Source organism: Rhinoderma darwinii, chromosome 12, assembly GCF_050947455.1.
Source record: "Rhinoderma darwinii isolate aRhiDar2 chromosome 12, aRhiDar2.hap1, whole genome shotgun sequence".
Lineage (NCBI taxonomy): Eukaryota > Metazoa > Chordata > Amphibia > Anura > Rhinodermatidae > Rhinoderma > Rhinoderma darwinii.
In genome coordinates this window covers 1628259-1650897 of record NC_134698.1, presented here as the reverse complement: position 1 = coordinate 1650897, position 22639 = coordinate 1628259, and the positions used below count along the sequence as shown (strand labels likewise).

The 22639-nt window shown below is 38.2% G+C and overlaps 1 protein-coding gene across 3 annotated transcripts in view; it reads left to right on the top strand.

The window, feature by feature from the left end:
* The window catches only part of LMNA (lamin A/C), a 45505-nt gene that overhangs the window by 13772 nt on the left and 9094 nt on the right, over positions 1 to 22639 (top strand). For all 3 annotated transcript variants that reach the window (XM_075843998.1, XM_075843997.1, XM_075843996.1), the window contains 7 exons: positions 3928 to 4084; positions 4251 to 4376; positions 4477 to 4647; positions 18088 to 18213; positions 18314 to 18534; positions 18789 to 19008; positions 19533 to 19640. In XM_075843998.1, coding sequence (XP_075700113.1) covers positions 3928 to 4084; positions 4251 to 4376; positions 4477 to 4647; positions 18088 to 18213; positions 18314 to 18534; positions 18789 to 19008; positions 19533 to 19640 — 1129 coding nt within the window. The remainder of the gene's footprint in view (positions 1 to 3927; positions 4085 to 4250; positions 4377 to 4476; positions 4648 to 18087; positions 18214 to 18313; positions 18535 to 18788; positions 19009 to 19532; positions 19641 to 22639) is intronic.

Below are 22639 nucleotides of genomic sequence, written 5' to 3'. Positions count from 1 at the left end.
ATTTCGTGTGGCGGCCATTTTGTGTGCTAAAATTAAATTGCAGACAAATATCTAAAAACTAGGGACAATGCTGTGGTACTTTGTTTTACCTGAGGTGGGTTGGCGGCCATTTTGTCTAATAAAACCTCAGTAACAATGGGCTGGTGATATCATGGAGGCGCCACGCTAAGCCCTTGTGTGACTTGTCTAAGATGGTGGACATTTTGCGTGCGTTGCCAGTAGTGACATCACTGAGGTATCATGGACTCTGTGCCTCGTGCCTCCATGATGTCATTTATTCTTATTACATATTCTCGTATTGTCCTCGCCGCTACGAGAGTCCTCAGTGTGAGCGCAGCTTCTTTATCCTTTAATCTCGCCGTTTATTTGTGTACAGTAGAATTTCTCACACGGTGAAAGTATTACGAGGGCGCGGCGCTATTGTGTCAACACGTCCGGGATGCGCCTCCTGCCAAAACAAATTCTCTCGTTTTAATATAGAACAATGACAGACAACTAGACAGACGCCCTCCTGCTCCATTTGGCGTAAATACGGCGTATCATTCCTCGTTTCCGACCAGCGCACTGATAATAAGGGCATGTCCACGTGTCGGGTGATTTAGGGTATTTTGCGGCGGAATCCGCCACGGAAAATTCCGCCTACCGTTCATTTAAATGGGAGTCGGACGCTTAGGGCTCGTCCACACGTAACGGATTTGCTGTGGAAAATTTCCGCCGTATTTCCGCATAAACTAGCAGACAATCCATTACGGAAAATCCGCACAGTTTCATGCGTTTTTTTACTGTGGAAAATGGTGCAGATTTTGCTGCGTTTTTTTCCCCAGCGCTGTGGATGGTGAAATTCTGGAAACCGCAGGAAGTCCGTCCACTTTCCACCTCAACTGCGGAACTAAAATTACGCACCGCAGGTGAATTTCTGGAATTTTTCCGCCTCACGTGGATGACATTTGTGCCATCGCACTTGCTTTGCTGCTACTGTTTTGCGCTGCGTATTTTCAATCGGTAATTCCGGACATAAAATACGCAGCAAATCCCTTCGTTTTCCTGTCAGCTGATTATTTCAACTGGCTCGATCTTAGGGCGGATTCCCCCTGAACCTGCCATTGGTGCCAATGAGAGGGAGGGATCGTCCTGCTGTCCGCAGCGGATTTTTTGCGCCACGCAAATTCCGCCGTGTGAACGAGCCCTTATTCAATTTAACCGCGAGGTCTTGACCGACCTTCCAATATAATGACAGCCCGGGATTACACGCTAGTCCGCGGCCCACAGCAGTTCCCGCCCGGCACATTGCCTTCATGCTGATGCCCGACCATAACTGTGCGTGTGCACGTATATGCCCACTACAGGGACTGGCACGCATATTGGAACTTTGTGTGACGGTCCCTCTTATGGGGGCATTGTGGTGGGCACACATGGGATGTAACAGTCGTGGCATTGAGTTGGGGGCACTTTGGGACATGGCCTGTAATTAGGGTCCGGGGCGTGTCGCCCTGTCATTTCTCGGGAGGACGTCCGTCACACAGGGGTGTAGATATTTCTGGGACAGGTTTTGGGTGCAGTTTCCCTTTAAGCCTCTCATTAAGCTGCCTCGTTTTGTAGTCCCATAAACCGACCCGTCAGACACGCCACCGCCCACTAACAGGACTCCGAGGCCCTCACTGTTACCATAGCAACAGACACACACACTGTGGCCCCCCGCGCCCCCTCCTCCTGGTTTCCATATTGGTCACAGGGCCGTCCTGGAGCGATGACTCATGGGATGCGGAGTCTCAAGTGTCTGCAAGATCATCGCCATTAACCCTCCGGCTGCTGCTGCTCTGACCGGGGCCCTGCACACAGTCCCAGATCAGGGTCTCCTCGGGTTATCACCCAGCTTTTCCAGTCTCCTGAATGGTCGTAGTGAGGCAAATATAATCACGTTACCGTATAAAGAGGCATGTTTGCCGTTCATCCCAAATAAATGGCGCCCGCTTACAACAGACTGGGCCGCCCCTACAGACGTGTTTAACGGGTCGTACAAACCAGATTATTTACACGCGAGAATCTTCGGTTGTTTTTGTTCAGTCGCTGCTGCCCGACATTTTCCGGGTTCCCCAGGGAGGAAATCTGGGCTTGTAGGTGAATTAAAGATTGGCAAATCTACAGTAAGGAAGAAAGAGAGACGAGCGGCGACGTGGCAGCTTCTCATGTCAACCCTTCCTGGCCAGGAGTGTAATAACTTAGCGCAACTTGGCGATTTCTAACTTCATTTGTAAAATTTTTAGATTTTTTTTAAATAAATTCTGTCAGTAAATGTCGTGATGATTGTGAGCGGCTCCCGGCACGGCTGACGTCAGTGGTGCCCCCTCCCCCTCCCCGGGAGCCTCCTGTATAAACACCGCGCTCGGCTCCTATTAAGTAACTGGAAACTTGGAGCGAGCGTCTGTGGACGCGGCGGCGGCTGCTCCTGGCGTTCGGCCATTTTTGATTTTATTTTGTACTAAAAATACCCGGAACGTTCTGTGTAGATGACGTCCGGCTGCCGAGATTTACACTGAAACCTCCGAAATGTAAACCGGGCTCTGTGTTACTGACAAATAAAGTTTGATGCGCAGCGGCTGCCGCTCCTCAGTCATGTCTGTTGCTGGGTGATGACCAATATGGCCGCCGTTACCTCATAACTGGGCAGACTTGCCGTCCAGGATGTAGGGTGGGGTGCCGGGGGTTCAGTCGTGGTGTGGCCCCCGGCTTCCTGATTCCCCTCTCTCCGAACATCTGACCGGTTTCCACCACATGTCGGATAAAACCGCAGGGTCACTTTAAAAACGCTGCGGCCCTCGAGTGTCGGTGTTGTCCATAGCAACCAATCAGATTCCTGTAGCTGCCATCTGATTGGTTGGGGTTGGCTATGGACGGCGCTATTCTTAATATCAGACTTTGTGTCCCAAATGTAGCGGTAGATTTAGCGCCGTCACAGCGAACGTTTCAGTATATTTAGTTATCGGGTGCGTTGACTGACTGACGGTGTACACTGGTGGAGTGAGCTTTATTGCAGCATTGCACCTGTTCTGTGACCCCTTATAAATAGTACAAGAGGCAGACTAGGCCCCCCATCCCCCCTCATGTTCTAAAATTATCTGCTTTACTACAACAAAGTCTGCTCCAACTGTGTTTACAGAATCCATCACAGCTGTCGCCTTTACAGCACATCATAGAATTATCGCATGGCAGCAGCGAGGCATGCTGGGAAAGGAGCGGCTGTTGACCAGTCCATAGTTCCCCTCGTCCGTGTGATTCCCGCGAGCAGCGCGCCAATATGCGACTTTTTGCAGTCCTACGTAATGTGGCACCTGCACGAGGTTGTACTGCTGCTTAGCGAGGACGAGGCGCCATTCAGGACCGTAGGAAAGCCGGGTGACCTCCGGGGGAGCTGTAATGCTTCTTATATTCGGATAAATCGGCTCCGCGGTTTGTTCGATCTCTTTCTGGGAAAGCTGGGTGCTAATAGGTCGAACAGAGCGGTTGTCACCCAACTTTTCCAGACTCCTGTACGGCAATATAATGCTGGGGTCGCGAACGTGTCACCGGATAACCAGGCAGATTTGACACTCAGGACTCCAGGAAAGCTGGGTAAAAAGTGGCAGCCATATTGTCTGCGAAGGACATTTTTATCAGGTCCAATTGGCTATAGTTCCCCTCGGGCCTCAAAACTGTTGCCGCGTCCTGGTTGCCCATAGCAACCCAGTGGTGTTTTTTTTTTTTGTTTTTTTTCTCCAGTGTAAGTTAGAAAGTGAAAGCTGAGTAGTGATTGGTTGCCGGCGATGACTCATTGTGTACCGGAGCTCTGCATGGGGGATAATGGAGGGAGGCTGAGACGCATGAAAACACAGAACAAAATGGCCGCCAGCGCTGGGACCTGACCACGTGTCGCGTTTTTTTATTTTCCAGAAACAAGAAGAAGGAGGCCGATCTGCTCGCGGCTCAGGCTCGGCTGAAGGATCTGGAGGCGCTCCTGAACTCCAAGGACGCGTCGCTGGCCACCGCTCTGGGGGAGAAGAGGAACTTAGAGGCCGAAGTGCGCGAGCTGAAAGGCCAACTCGCCAAGGTCAGGCAGCGACACAAGCCAATGGCGGCCGACTATCCCAATATGGCGGCGTGTTCTTATATAATTTATATCAAAATTTTTTTTCATAGTTTTGGATGTTCACATAGTGTATATAGAATATATTATTCACTGTATACGCCGCCTCACTCAGTAATCCTCTCCGCAGTTGGAGGTGAGCCTCGCGGATTCCAAGAAGCAGCTTCAGGATGAGATGCTGCGCCGCGTCGACGCCGAAAACCGTAACCAGACGCTAAGAGAAGAGTTGGAGTTCCAGAAGAGCATCTACAGTGAGGTCGGTACACAATCCTTGCTGCGTCCTATACAGGGCAGCGCTCTATAGGAGATGCCGCCATTTTGGCGTTTGGGTGACCGCGCCTCTATTCTTTCTGCAGGAGCTGCGAGAGACCAAGACGCGTCAAGATACACGACTGGTGGAGATAGACAGCGGCCGCCAGCGCGACTTTGAAAGTAAACTGGCTGACGCTCTGCAGGATCTACGAGCCCAACACGAGGGACAGATCTCCCTGTACAAAGAGGAGCTGGAGAAGACTTACAATGCCAAGGTAATATAGGGGGGCCGCCTGGGGGGGACACAGGGCGCAGCAAAGCATTGTATTCACTTCATTTCCTGAAATCCTACTATAATACTGCCCCCTATATACAAGAATATAACTACTATAATACTGCCCCCTATATACAAGAATAGAACTACTATAATACTGCTCCTATATACAAGAATATAACTACTATAATACTGCCCCTATATACAAGAATATAACTACTATAATACTGTTCCTATATACAAGAATATAACTACTATAATACTGCCCCCTATATACAAGAATAGAACTACTATAATACTGCTCCTATATACAAGAATATAACTACTATAATACTGCCCCCTATATACAAGAATATAACTACTATAATACTGCCCCCTATATACAAGAATAGAACTACTATAATACTGCTCCTATATACAAGAATATAACTACTATAATACTGCCCCCTATATACAAGAATATAACTACTATAATACTGCCCCCTATATACAAGAATATAACTACTATAATACTGCCCCCTATATACAAGAATATAACTACTATAATACTGCCCCTATATACAAGAATATAACTACTATAATACTGCTCCTATATACAAGAATATAACTACTATAATACTGCTCCTATATAGAAGAATATAACTACTATAATACTGCCCCCTATATACAAGAATATAACTACTATAATACTGCCCCCTATATACAAGAATATAACTACTATAATACTGCCCCCTATATACAAGAATATAACTACTATAATACTGCCCCTATATACAAGAATATAACTACTATAATACTGCTCCTATATACAAGAATATAACTACTATAATACTGCTCCTATATACAAGTATATAATTACTATAATACTGCCCCCTATATACAAGAATATAACTACTATAATACTGCCCCCTATATACAAGAATATAACTACTATAATACTGCTCCTATATACAAGAATATAACTACTATAATACTGCCACCTATATACAAGAATATAACTACTATAATACTGCTCCTATATACAAGAATATAACTACTATAATACTGCCCCTATATACAAGACTATAACTACTCTAATACTGCCCCCTATATACAAGAATATAACTACTATAATACTGCCCCTATATATAAGAATATAACTGCTATAATACTGCTCCTATATACAAGTATATAATTACTATAATACTGCCCCCTATATACAAGAATATAACTACTATAATACTGCCCCCTATATACAAGAATATAACTACTATAATACTGCTCCTATATACAAGAATATAACTACTATAATACTGCCTCCTATATACAAGAATATAACTACTAGAATACTGCCCCCTATATACAAGAATATAACTACTATAATACTGCCCCCTATATATAAGAATATAACTACTATAATACTGCCACTATATACAAGAATATAACTACTATAATACTGCCCCCTATATACAAGAATATAACTACTATAATACTGCCACTATATACAAGAATATAACTACTATAATACTGCCCCCTATATACAAGAATATAACTACTATAATACTGCCTACTATATACAAGAATATAACTACTATAATACTGCCCCCTATATACAAGAATATAACTACTATAATACTGCCCCTATATACAAGAATATAACTACTATAATACTGCCCCTATATATAAGAATATAAATACTATAATACTGCCCCTATATATAAGAATATAACTACTATAATACTGCCCCCTATATACAAGAATATAACCACTATAATACTGCCCCCTATATACAAGAATATAACTACTATAATACTGCCCCCTATATACAAGAATATAACTACTATAATGCTGCCCCTATATACAAGAATATAACTACTATAATACTGACCCCTATATACAAGAATATAACTACTATAATACTGCCCCCTATATACAAGAATATAACTACTATAATACTGCTCCCATATATACAAGAATATAACTACTATAATACTGCCCCTATATACAATCATATAACTACTATAATACTGCTCCCTATATACAAGAATATAACTACTATAATACTGCTCCTATATACAAGAATATAACTACTATAATACTGCCCCCTATATACCAGAATATAACTACTATAATACTGCCCCCTATATACAAGAATATAACTACTATAATACTGCTCCTATATACAAGAATATAACTACTATAATACTGCCCCTATATACAAGAATATAACTACTATAATACTGCCGCTATATACAAGAATATAACTACTATAATACTGCCCCCTATATACAAGAATATAACTACTATAATACTGCTCCTATATACAAGAATATAACTACTATAATACTGCCCCTATATACAAGAATATAACTACTATAATACTGCTACTATATACAAGAATATAACTACTATAATACTGCTCCTATATACAAGAATATAACTACTATAATACTGCCTCCTATATACAAGAATAAAACTACTATAATACTGCCCCCTATATACAAGAATATAACTACTATAATACTGCCCCCTATATACAAGAATATAACTACTATAATACTGCCGCTATATACAAGAATATAACTACTATAATACTGCCCCCTATATACAAGAATATAACTACTATAATACTGCCTCCTATATACAAGAATATAACTACTATAATACTGCCCCCTATATACAAGAATATAACTACTATAATACTGCCGCTATATACAAGAATATAACTACTATAATACTGCCCCTATATACAAGAATATAACTACTATAATACTGCCCCTATATACAAGAATATAACTACTATAATACTGCCGCTATATACAAGAATATAACTACTATAATACTGCCCCTATATACAAGAATATAACTACTATAATACTGCCCCCTATATACAAGAATATAACTACTATAATACTGCTCCTATATACAAGAATATAACTACTATAATACTGCCCCTATATACAAGAATATAACTACTATAATACTGCCCCCTATATACAAGAATATAACTACTATAATACTGCCGCTATATACAAGAATATAACTACTATAATACTGCCCCTACATACAAGAATATAACTACTATAATACCGCCCCCTGTATAGAAGAATATAACTACTATAATACTGCCCTTATATACAAGAATATAGCTACTATAATACTGCCCCCTATATACAAGAATATAACTACTATAATACTGCCCCTATATACAAGAATATAACTACTATAATACTGCCCCCTATATACAAGTATATAACTACTATAATACTGCCTCCTATATACAAGAATATAACTACTATAATACTGCTCCTATATACAAGAATATAACTACTATAATACTGCCCCCTATATACAAGAATATAACTACTATAATACTGCTCCTATATACAAGAATATAACTACTATAATACTGCCCCCTATATACAAGAATATAACTACTATAATACTGCTCCTATATACAGGAATATAACTACTATAACACTGCCCCTATATACAAGAATATAACTACTATAATACTGCCCCCTATATACAAGAATATAACTACTATAATACTGCCCCTATATACAAGAATATAACTACTATAATACTGCCCCTATATACAAGAATATAACTACTATAATACTGCCCCCTATATACAAGAATATAACTACTATAATACTGCCCCTACATACAAGAATATAACTACTATAATACCGCCCCCTGTATAGAAGAATATAACTACTATAATACTCCCCTTATATACAAGAATATAACTACTATAATACTGCCCCCTATATACAAGAATATAACTACTATAATACTGCCCCTATATACAAGAATATAACTACTATAATACTGCCCCCATATACAAGAATATAACTACTATAATACTGCCCCCTATATACAAGAATATAACTACTATAATACTTCCCCCTATATACAAGAATATAACTACTATAATACTGCCCCCTATATACAAGAATATAACTACTATAACACTGCCTCCTATATACAAGAATATAACTACTATAATACTGCCCCTATATACAAGAATATAACTACTATATACTGCCCCCTATATACAGAATATAACTACTATAATACTGCCCCTATATACAAGAATATAACTACTATAATACTGCTCCTATATACAAGAATATAACTACTATAATACTGCTCCTATATACAAGAATATAACTACTATAATACTGCCCCTATATACAAGAATATAACTACTATAATACTGCCCCTATATACAGGAATATAACTACTATAATACTGCCCCTATATACAAGAATATAACTACTATAATACTGCCCCCTATATACAAGAATATAACACTGCCTCTATATACAAGAATATAACTACTATAATACTGTCCCCTATATACAAGAATATAACTACTATAATACTGTCCCCTATATACAAGAATATAACTACTATAATACTGCCCCTATATACAGGAATATAACTACTATAATACTGCCCCTATATACAAGAATATAACTACTATAATACTGCCCCCTATATACAAGAATATAACTACTATAATACTGCTCCTATATACAAGAATATAACTACTATAATACTGCCCCTATATACAAGAATATAACTACTATAATACTGCCTCTATATACAAGAATATAACTACTATAATACTGCTCCTATATACAAGAATATAACTACTATAATACTGCTCCTATATACAAGAATATAACTACTATAATACTGCTCCTATATACAAGAATATAACTACTATAATACTGCCCCTATATACAAGAATATAACTACAATAATACTGCCCCCTGTATACAAGAATATAACTACTATATACTGCCCCTATATACAAGAATATAACTACTATAATACTGCCCCTATATACAAGAATATAACTACAATAATACTGCCCCCTGTATACAAGAATATAACTACTATATACTGCCCCCTATATACAAGAATATAACTACTATAATACTGCCCCCTATATACAAGAATATAACTACTATAATACTGCTCCTATATACAAGAATATAACTACTATAATACTGCCCCTATATACAAGAATATAACTACTATAATACTGCTCCCTATATACAAGAATATAACTACTATAATACTGCCCCCTATATACAAGAATATAACTAATATAATACTGCCCCTATATACAAGAATATAACTACTATAATACTGCTCCTATATACAAGAATATAACTACTATAATACTGCCCCTATATACAAGAATATAACTACTATAATACTGCCCCTATATACAAGAATATAACTACTATAATACTGCCCCTATATACAAGAATATAACTACTATAATACTGCCCCTATATACAAGAATATAACTACTATAATACTGCCTCTTATATACAAGAATATAACTACTATAATACTGCCTCTATATACAAGAATATAACTACAATAATACTGCCCCTATATACAAGAATATAACTACTATAATACTGCCTCTATATACAAGAATATAACTACAATAATACTGCCCCTATATACAAGAATATAACTACAATAATACTGCCCCTATATACAAGAATATAACTACAATAATACTGCCCCCTGTATACAAGAATATAACTACTATAATACTGCCCCCTATATACAAGAATATAACTACTATAATACTGCCCCCTATATACAAGAATATAACTACTATAATACTGCTCCTATATACAAGAATATAACTACTATAATACTGCTCCTATATACAAGAATATAACTACTATAATACTGCCCCTATATACAAGAATATAACTACTATAATACTGCCCCCTATATACAAGAATATAACTACTATAATACTGCCCCCTATATACAAGAATATAACTACTATAATACTGCCCCCTATATACAAGAATATAACTACTATAATACTGCTCCTATATACAAGAATATAACTACTATAATACTGCTCCTATATACAAGAATATAACTACTATAATACTGCCCTCTATATACAAGAATATAACTACTATAATACTGCTCCTATATACAAGAATATAACTATTATAATACTGCCCCTATATACAAGAATATAACTACTATAATACTGCCCCCTATATACAAGAATATAACTACTATAATACTGCCCCTATATACAAGAATATAACTTCTATAATACTCCTATATATAAGAATATAACTACTATAATACTGCCCCTATATACAAGAATATAACTACTATAATACTGCCCCTATATACAAGAATATAACTACTATAATACTGACCCCTATATACAAGAATATAACTACTATAATACTGCTCCTATATACAAGAATATAACTACTATAATACTGCTCCTATATACAAGAATATAACTACTATAATACTGCCACTATATACAAGAATATAACTACTATAATACTGCTCCTATATACAAGAATATAACTACTATAATACTGCCCCCTATATACAAGAATATAACTACTATATACTGCCCCCTATATACAAGAATATAACTACTATAATACTGCCCCTATATACAAGAATATAACTACTATAATACTGCCCCTATATACAAGAATATAACTACTATAATACTGCTCCAATATACAAGAATATAACTACTATAATACTGCCCCTATATACAAGAATATAACTACTATAATACTGCCCCTATATACAAGAATATAACTACTATAATACTGCCCCCTATATACAAGAATATAACTACTATAATACTGCCCCCTATATACAAGAATATAACTACTATAATACTGCCCCCTATATACAAGAATATAACTACTATAATACTGCCCCCTATATACAAGAATATAACTAATATAATACTGCCCCCTATATACAAGAATATAACTACTATAATACTGCCCCTATATACAAGAATATAACTACTATAATACTGCCCCTATATACAAGAATATAACTACTATAATACTGCCCCCTATATACAAGAATATAACTACTATAATACTGCCCCCTATATACAGGAATATAACTACTATAATACTGCCTCCTATATACAGGAATATAACTACTATAATACTGTCCCCTATATACAAGAATATAACTACTATAATACTGCTCCCTATATACAAGAATATAACTACTATAATACTCCCTCCTATATACAAGAATATAACTACTATAATACTGCTCCTATATACAAGAATATAGCTACTATAATACTGCTCCTATATACAAGAATATAACTACTATAATACTGCCCCTATATACAAGAATATAACTACTATAATACTGCCCCCTACTATATACAAGAATATAACTACTATAATACTGCCCCTATATACAAGAATATAACTACTATAATACTGCTCCTATATACAAGAATATAACTACTATAATACTGCCCCCTATATACAAGAATATAACTACTATAATACTGCTCCTACAAGAATATAACTACTATAATACTGCCCCTATATACAAGAATATAACTACTATAATACTGCCCCTATATACAAGAATATAACTACTATAATACTGCCCCCTATATACAAGAATATAACTTCTATAATACTGCCCCTATATACAAGAATATAACTACTATAATACTGCCCCTATATACAAGAATATAACTACTATAATACTGCCCCCTATATACAAGAATATAACTACTATAATACTGCCCCCTATATACAAGATTATAACTACTATAATACTGCTCCTATATACAAGAATATAACTACTATAATACTGCCCCTATATACAAGACTATAACTACTATAATACTGCTCCTATATACAAGAATATATCTACTATAATACTGCTCCTATATACAAGAACATAACTACTATAATACTGCTCCTATATACAAGAATATAACTACTATAATACTGCCCCTATATACAAGAATATACCTACTATAATACTGCCCCTATATACAAGAATATAACTACTATAATACTGCCCCCTATATACAAGAATATAACTACTATAATACTGCCCCCTATATACAAGATTATAACTACTATAATACTGCTCCTATATACAAGAATATAACTACTATAATACTGCCCCTATATACAAGACTATAACTACTATAATACTGCTCCTATATACAAGAATATATCTACTATAATACTGCTCCTATATACAAGAACATAACTACTATAATACTGCTCCTATATACAAGAATATAACTACTATAATACTGCCCCCTATATACAAGATTATAACTACTATAATACTGCTCCTATATACAAGAATATAACTACTATAATACTGCCCCTATATACAAGACTATAACTACTATAATACTGCTCCTATATACAAGAATATATCTACTATAATACTGCTCCTATATACAAGAACATAACTACTATAATACTGCTCCTATATACAAGAATATAACTACTATAATACTGCTCCTATATACAAGAATATAACTACTGTAATACTGCCCCTATATACAAGAATATAACTACTATAATACTGCTCCTATATACAAGAATATAACTACTATAATACTGCCCCCTATATACAAGAATATAACTACTATAATACTGCCCCCTATATACAAGAATATAACTACCATAATACTGCTCCTATATACAAGAATATAACTACCATAATACTGCCCCCTATATACAAGAATATAACTACTATAATACTGCCCCTATATACAAGAATATAACTACTATAATACTGCCCCTATATACAAGAATATAACTACTATAATACTGCTCCTATATACAAGAATATAACTACTGTAATACTGCCCCTATATACAAGAATATAACTACTATAATACTGCCCTCTATATACAAGAATATAACTACTATAATACTGCCCCTATATACAAGAATATAACTACTATAATACTGCCCCTATATACAAGAATATAACTACTATAATACTGCCCCTATATACAAGAATATAACTACTATAATACTGCTCCTATATACAAGAATATATCTACTATAATACTGCCCCTATATACAAGAATATAACTACTATAATACTGCCCCCTATATACAAGAATATAACTACTATAATACTGCCTCCTATATACAAGAATATAACTACTATAATACTGCCTCCTATATACAAGAATATAACTACTATAATACTGCTCCTATATACAGGAATATAACTACTATAATACTGCATCCTATATACAAGAATATAACTACTATAATACTGCCCCTATATACAAGAATATAACTGCTATAATACTGCTCCTATATACAGGAATATAACTACTATAATACTGCCCCCTATATACAAGAATATAACTACTATAATACTGCCCCCTATATACAAGAATATAACTACTATAATACTGCCCCCTATATACAAGAATATAACTACTATAATACTGTCCCCTATATACAAGAATATAACTACTATAATACTGCCCCTATATACAAGAATATAACTACTATAATACTGCTCCTATATACAGAATATAACTACTATAATACTGCCCCCAATATACAAGAATATAACTACTATAATACTGCTCCCTATATACAAGAATATAACTACTATAACACTGCCCTATATACAAGAATATAACTACTATAATACTGCCCCCTATATACAAGAACATAACTGCTATAATACTGCCCCCTATATACAAGAATATAACTGCTATAATACTGCCCCCTATATACAAGAATATAACTACTATAATACTGCTCCTATATACAAGAATATAACACTGCCTCTATATACAAGAATATAACTACTATAATACTGCCCTCTATATACAAGAATATAACTACTATAATACTGCCCCCTATATACAAGAATATAACTACTATAATACTGCTCCTATATACAAGAATATAACTACTATAATACTGCCCCCTATATACAAGAATATAACTACTATAATACTGCTCCTATATACAAGAATATAACACTGCCTCTATATACAAGAATATAACTACTATAATACTGCCCTCTATTTACAAGAATATAACTACTATAATACTGCCCCTATATACAAGAATATAACTACTATAATACTGCCCCCTATATACAAGAATATAACTACTATAATACTGCCCCTATATACAAGAATATAACTACTATAATACTGCTCCTATATACAAGAATATAACTACTATAATACTGCTCCTATATACAAGAATATAACTACTATAATACTGCCCCTATATACAAGAATATAACTACTATAATACTGCTCCTATATACAAGAATATAACTACTATAATACTGCTCCTATATACAAGAATATAACTACTATAATACTGCCCCCTATATACAAGAATATAACTACTATAATACTGCCCCCTATATACAAGAATATAACTACTATAATACTGCTCCTATATACAAGAATATAACTACTATAATACTGCCCCTATATACAAGAATATAACTACTATAATACTGCCCCTATATACAAGAATATAACTACTATAATACTGCCCTCTATATACAAGAATATAACTACTATAATACTGCCCTCTATATACAAGAATATAACTACTATAATACTGCCCCTATATACAAGAATATAACTACTATAATACTGCCCCCTATATACAAGAATATAACTACTATAATACTGCCCCCTATATACAAGAATATAACTACTATAATACTGCTCCTATATACAGAATATAACTACTATAATACTGCCCCCAATATACAAGAATATAACTACTATAATACTGCTCCTATATACAAGAATATAACTACTATAATACTGCTCCCTATATACAAGAATATAACTACTATAATACTGCTCCTATATACAAGAATATAACTACTATAATACTGCTCCTATATACAAGAATATAACTACTATAATACTGCCCCCTATATACAAGAATATAACTACTATAATACTGCCCCTATATACAAGAATATAACTACTATAATACTGCCTCCTATATACAAGAATATAACTACTATAATACTGCCCCTATATACAAGAATATAACTACTATAATACTGCCTCCTATATACAAGAATATAACTACTATAATACTGCTCCTATATACAAGAATATAACTACTATAATACTGCTCCTATATACAAGAATATAACTACTATAATACTGCCCTCTATATACAAGAATATAACTACTATAATACTGCCCCTATATACAAGAATATAACTACTATAATACTGCCCCCTATATACAAGAATATAACTACTATAATACTGCCCCCTATATACAAGAATATAACTACTATAATACTGCTCCTATATACAGAATATAACTACTATAATACTGCCCCCAATATACAAGAATATAACTACTATAATACTGCTCCTATATACAGAATATAACTACTATAATACTGCCCCCAATATACAAGAATATAACTACTATAATACTGCTCCTATATACAAGAATATAACTACTATAATACTGCTCCCTATATACAAGAATATAACTACTATAATACTGCTCCTATATACAAGAATATAACTACTATAATACTGCTCCTATATACAAGAATATAACTACTATAATACTGCTCCTATATACAAGAATATAACTACTATAATACTGCCCCCTATATACAAGAATATAACTACTATAATACTGCCCCTATATACAAGAATATAACTACTATAATACTGCTCCTATATACAAGAAAATAACTACTATAATACTGCCTCCTATATACAAGAATATAACTACTATAATACTGCTCCTATATACAAGAATATAACTACTATAATACTGCTCCTATATACAAGAATATAACTGCTATAATACTGCTCCTATATACAAGAAAATAACTACTATAATACTGCCTCCTATATACAAGAATATAACTACTATAATACTGCTCCTATATACAAGAATATAACTACTATAATACTGCCCCCTATATACAAGAATATAACTACTATAATACTGCCCCTATATACAAGAATATAACTACTATAATACTGCTCCTATATACAAGAATATAACTACTATAATTCTGCCCACTATATACAAGAATATAACTACTATAATACTGCTCCTATATACAAGAAAATAACTACTATAATACTGCCTCCTATATACAAGAATATAACTACTATAATACTGCTCCTATATACAAGAATATAACTACTATAATACTGCCCCCTATATACAAGAATATAACTACTATAATACTGCCCCTATATACAAGAATATAACTACTATAATACTGCTCCTATATACAAGAATATAACTACTATAATTCTGCCCACTATATACAAGAATATAACTACTATAATACTGCCCCTATATACAATCATATAACTACTATAATACTGCTCCTATATACAAGAATATAACTGCTATAATACTGCCCACTATATACAAGAATATAACTACTATAATACTGCTCCTATATACAAGAATATAACTACTATAATTCTGCCCACTATATACAAGAATATAACTACTATAATACTGCTCCTATATACAAGAATATAACTACTATAATACTGCTCCTATATACAAGAATATAACTACTATAATACTGCCCCTATATACAAGAATATAACTACTATAATACTGCTCCTATATACAAGAATATAACTACTATAATACTACCCCTATATACAAGAATATAACTACTATAATACTGCTCCTATATACAAGAATATAACTACTATAATACTGCCTCCTATATACAAGAATATAACTACTATAATACTGCCTCCTATATACAAGAATATAACTACTATAATACTGCTCCTATATACAATCATATAACTACTATAATACTGCCCCTATATACAAGAATATAACTTCTATAATACTGCTCCTATATACAAGAATATAACTACTATAATACTGCTCCTATATACAGGAATATAACTACTATAATACTACCCTCTATATACAAGAATATAACTACTATAATACTGCTCGTATATACAAGAATATAACTACTATAATACTGCTCCTATATACAAGAATATAACTACTATAATACTGCTCCCAATATACAAGAATATAACTACTATAATACTACCCCTATATACAAGAATATAACTACTATAATACTGCCCTCTATATACAAGAATATAACTACTATAATACTGCTCCTACATACAAGAATAGAACTGCAATAATACTGCTCCTATATACAAGAATATAACTACTATAATACTGCTCCTATATACAAGAATATAACTACTATAATACTACCCCTATATACAAGAATATAACTACTATAATACTGCCCTCTATATACAAGAATATAACTACTATAATACTGCTCCTACATACAAGAATAGAACTGCAATAATACTGCTCCTATATACAAGAATATAACTACTATAATACTGCTCCTCTATACAAGAATATAACTACTATAATACTGCTCCCTATATACAAGAATATAACTACTATATACTGCCCCCTATATACAAGAATATAACTACTATAATACTGCTCCTACATACAAGAATAGAACTGCAATAATACTGCCCCCCTGTGGACAGTGATGTGTAGTGATGAATGTCAGTGTGTTATTGACGGCTGTGAATGTTTTGGATGTTGGTGCAGCTGGATAACGCCAAGTGTTCGGCGGATAGGAACAGTACGATGGTCGGTGAGGCTCATGAGGAGATTCAGCAGAGCAGGATCCGGATTGACAGTCTGAGCGCCCAACTAAGTCAGCTGCAGAAACAGGTGAGCAGGACGGTCTCTCAGTTTGGCAGGACGGTCTCTCAGGTTGGCAGTGGTACCAGCCTGACAATAATCACCGGCATTGTGTGTTTTCATTCTGCAGCTGGCAGCTAAGGAGGCAAAGCTGCGGGACTTGGAGGACTCGCTGAGCCGGGAGAGAGACTCCAACCGTCGGGCGTTGACAGAGAAGGATCGGGAGATGGCGGAGATGAGGGCTCGTATGCAGCAGCAGCTGGATGAGTACCAGGAACTGCTGGATGTCAAGCTAGCTCTAGACATGGAGATCCACGCCTACCGCAGCCTCCTGGAGGGAGAGGAGGAGAGGTGGGTGACTGTACCCTCTATGACTGTGGGGGGCATTAGCACTTTTTTCTATAGGTTACCCATTTTTCCATGCCAGTTATGCCGAGATATGGAAACAGCCGGTGTATCAGTCCTTGCTGTACAGCACCTGATCACCCAGCTTTCTTGGCAGCAGATATAACCGGGAGAGACCATGTTGGTTTCCACCCTGGCAAATATAAATAGGGGGCATATAAGTGTCTTGATTGAATGTTTGAGACCTCTCGTTCCTGTAGGCTTCGGCTGTCGCCCAGTCCCAGTGGCCAGAAGAGGACCTCACGGACGGTACATTTCGGGGGGGCGAAGGGAGGCTCCTCTTCATCCAAGAAGAGGAAGCTGGAGGGCGAAGCGAAGGTCACCAGTTACAACCAGCACGCCAGGACCAGCGGCAAGGTCGGCGTAGAGGAGGTCGATGTGGAGGGAAAATTTGTCCGTCTGAAGAACAAGACCAGCGAGGTGAGGAGATGAGCGAGCCGCTGACATATGATCATGCAGTATAGAGACCACCACTAGGTGGCGATGTGGACATGGTGAGGAGATGAGCGAGCCGCTGACATATGATCATGCAGTATAGAGACCACCACTAGGTGGTGATGTGGAAATGGTGAGGAGATGAGCGAGCCGCTGACATATGATCATGCAGTATAGAGACCACCACTAGGTGGCGATGTGGACATGGTGAGGAGATGAGCGAGCCGCTGACATATGATCATGCAGTATAGAGACCACCACTAGGTGGTGATGTGGACATGGTGAGGAGATGAGCGAGCCGCTGACATATGATCATGCAGTATAGAGACCACCACTAGGTGGTGATGTGGACATGGTGAGGAGATGAGCGAGCCGCTGACATGATCACACAGTATAGAGACCACCACTAGGTGGTGATGTGGACACGGCGAGGTCCTCTATCTGGAGCCGTGTGAGCTCAGATCTTCCCCCGATATGGCAGCGGGTCATTGACGTGCGTTTCATTACAGGATCAGTCGTTGGGGAACTGGCAGATAAAGCGTCAGATCGGAGAGGAGAAGCCAATTATATATCGCTTTCCCCCCAGAGCTACGCTGAAGGCGGGGCAGACGCTGACGGTGAGTGTTAGATGTGACTCCCCTAATCGCTTTACTGTAATGCTGGACCTGTGCTGCTTGTATGTGGAGTGTGAGCGCCACCTGCTGTTAGATGGGAGAATTTATTAGTGACAGTGAGAAAAAAATGGCCAATAAAAAGGGATCAGCTGTCCGCCTTTCATGGCCATGTTGTGTCTCCAAATTTTTTATCCATTTCCAGTCCGTTTTCTCCAATAAGAGTTTTTATTGAACATTTTGTCAGAAGAGAATCTATTGTGGAGCCTCAACATGAGGCGACCACCAAATGGTCAAACAATAACCCCAAATTACAAGAATTACAGGGATATTAACATTTCTGAGCAAATTCTCAGAATATCCAGAATATAAAAGGTAAATTCAGATCAATTCTAGAGACGGGAGAGGAGAGGACGTCCTGAAGAAAACAAAATATTAATATTGGTAACGAATGTACAAATCAAATTCTATGTGGGAGGCAGACACATGAGATAGTCGACTACCATGGGTATAGCACGGACCACAGGCACCCAAACTCCCCACCCGCGACCGCTGGGGAGGAGTCCGAACCCAAGACCGGCTGTCCATTCTTAATGGCTTTTTTGCCATCTGTTCTTCATGGCCATTAAACAATTGAATGGATTTCATTTGTCAGGAATGTTTTTGTCCCAACCCCCTGAAAACATCACATTGCCCCTGTCGATAGTGCCGCACACACTGCCCCTGTCGATAGTGCCGCACACACTGCCCCTGTCGATAGTGCCGCACACACTGCCCCTGTCGATAGTGCCGCACACACTGCCCCTGTCGATAGTGCCGCACACACTGCCCCTGTCGATAGTGCCGCACACACTGCCCCTGTCGATAGTGCCGCACACACTGCCCCTGTCGATAGTGCCGCACACACTGCCCCTGTCGATAGTGCCGCACACACTGCCCCTGTCGATAGTGCCGCACATCCCTTTAAGATGTCACCACACACCCTCCTATTAATAGTGCCATGGGGGCTCCCTCTAGGAGTGGAATTCCCTAGCCAAAGCGTTGGCGACGCTCTTGCCGGGGATTCGGCTCCTGGAGGAGCCCCTGACGTCACTGTTTATATATGGACAGGGCTTTCCCAAGACAGGAGTCTCCAGCCATGCAGCTTATGATGCTCTTGCGGGGGACTCCATAGCTGAAAGCCTGACATCACACTCCATGTATGAACAGTGACGCCAAGGGCATCCCCCGGCTCAGTTGTTAGAGTAGCGCTGTGCCCGGGAGTCGTCTTGTGAGGGCAGGATCAGCATGTAACGGCCGTCACAGGGATTGATTTCTGAAAAACGCTCGTTAAAAACGGATTCATCGACTTCTATGGGGGCCGTCGGGTCATAAAAACGGTCAAAAGGACTTCCGGTTCCAGCGCTGCCATGTGAGGAGGGAGAAAGGAGCTCCAGACCTACGCTACAAAAATACCGACTACTATATCCAGCAAACCCTCAAAACACACCAGGAGTGTCAGCATCGGCTCTGCAACCCGTAGCAGGCGAACACCGCGAATCCCGGCATCGACAGCCGCCTCCCTGCGCTTACCGGAGGTCATTAACGACGTGACCGGAGCACCACAGAGCAAGATCCGGGGCAATCGCGGTGTATCATCCTCACAGCACCGGATATCGACTGTACAGGTACCGGGAACCTCCTATATACATCGCTAACGCGGACTGATCATTTTAGCGCCAAACACCGGAGCGGTGCCCTGCGAGAGAGAGAGCGCCATCTTCCTGCTGCGCAACGCCCCGGCCACGTGCTGCCACAGCCTCCATCGCCCGCAGCACGCATATCCTGCCATAGGCAGGACCCACACTTGGTCAGAGTTAACGCATGGTAACGGACACGATGCCACCGGTAACCCGGAAAGTAAAACAGGCAGAGAGTCGCCCATCCTCCGACCAGGAAGATATAATGTCGGACGAGGAAGGGGGGGAGGGGACCTCGAACTGGACGATGATAGATTACAGGAGGCCGGCAATTGAAGTAGCCAAAAATAGTGGGAATAGCAGAATCCACGGAGCTCGGACTCCTCATCTATTCCCTATCACCGTGTAACATCTCCTGCAGGTCACATTGCCAGACACCGCAATCTAATAACTTACATACCTTTTATGAGAGTAGGGACACGGAATGTTAAGGGACTTTTGTCCCCACATAAACGATCGATGGTCCTGCGCCATCTCGGTAACATGAAGGCCGACCCGGCCCCGCTCCAGGAAACACACCTGGGAGAAAAATAGCTTTTTAGAATGCGGAAATTTTGGGTGGGAAATATCCCCGACGTTACTATCCTACCTTATCTCCCTGTTGGGGGTGGGACCATCCCGGCGGCAGCGAATACGGCCCACATCAGGGTCCTGCCCAAACCTGGGATAGACCGGTTATTACCGAGCTCGTACAGGCCCATATCAATAATAAAGCAGGACCTCCAGCCGATATCCAGGACCACGGCAGCCAGACTTGCCCACCTGATGCCTCTCTTGGTGGGTCCGTCCCAGGTGGGGTTTATTAAGGGTAGATCGGCAGTTACGAATATAAGGTGGGTTTTGGGAGTCATGGACGGGGCTGTGGCTCGGCCAACGTCGCTCAACCAATCGACACTTGTGTTACTGGAAGGCATCTGATGGTGTTGAGTGGCGGTGGCTGGACGTGGTCCTGGATAAATGTAACATATGAGGGGCATTTAGAATCGACCTAAACATTATACGAGAACCCCACGGCGGCCGTTTGTACACCGGGATTTAAGCCGGCAACGTTTCGGCTACACAAGGGAACGCGGCAGGGCTGCCCACTGTCACCGCTATTATTTGACCTGGTATTGGAGCCTTTGGTACATGTCTTGGAGCATGGGCAGATACAGACTGGCATACAGGTGGGCGAGGTGGAGGTCAAATCTTCCGTCATACTACGAGACACTATAATGTGCTGGAAGGAGGTGAGGAAGAAGCAGGGCCTCTCTTTCCAATTGTCTA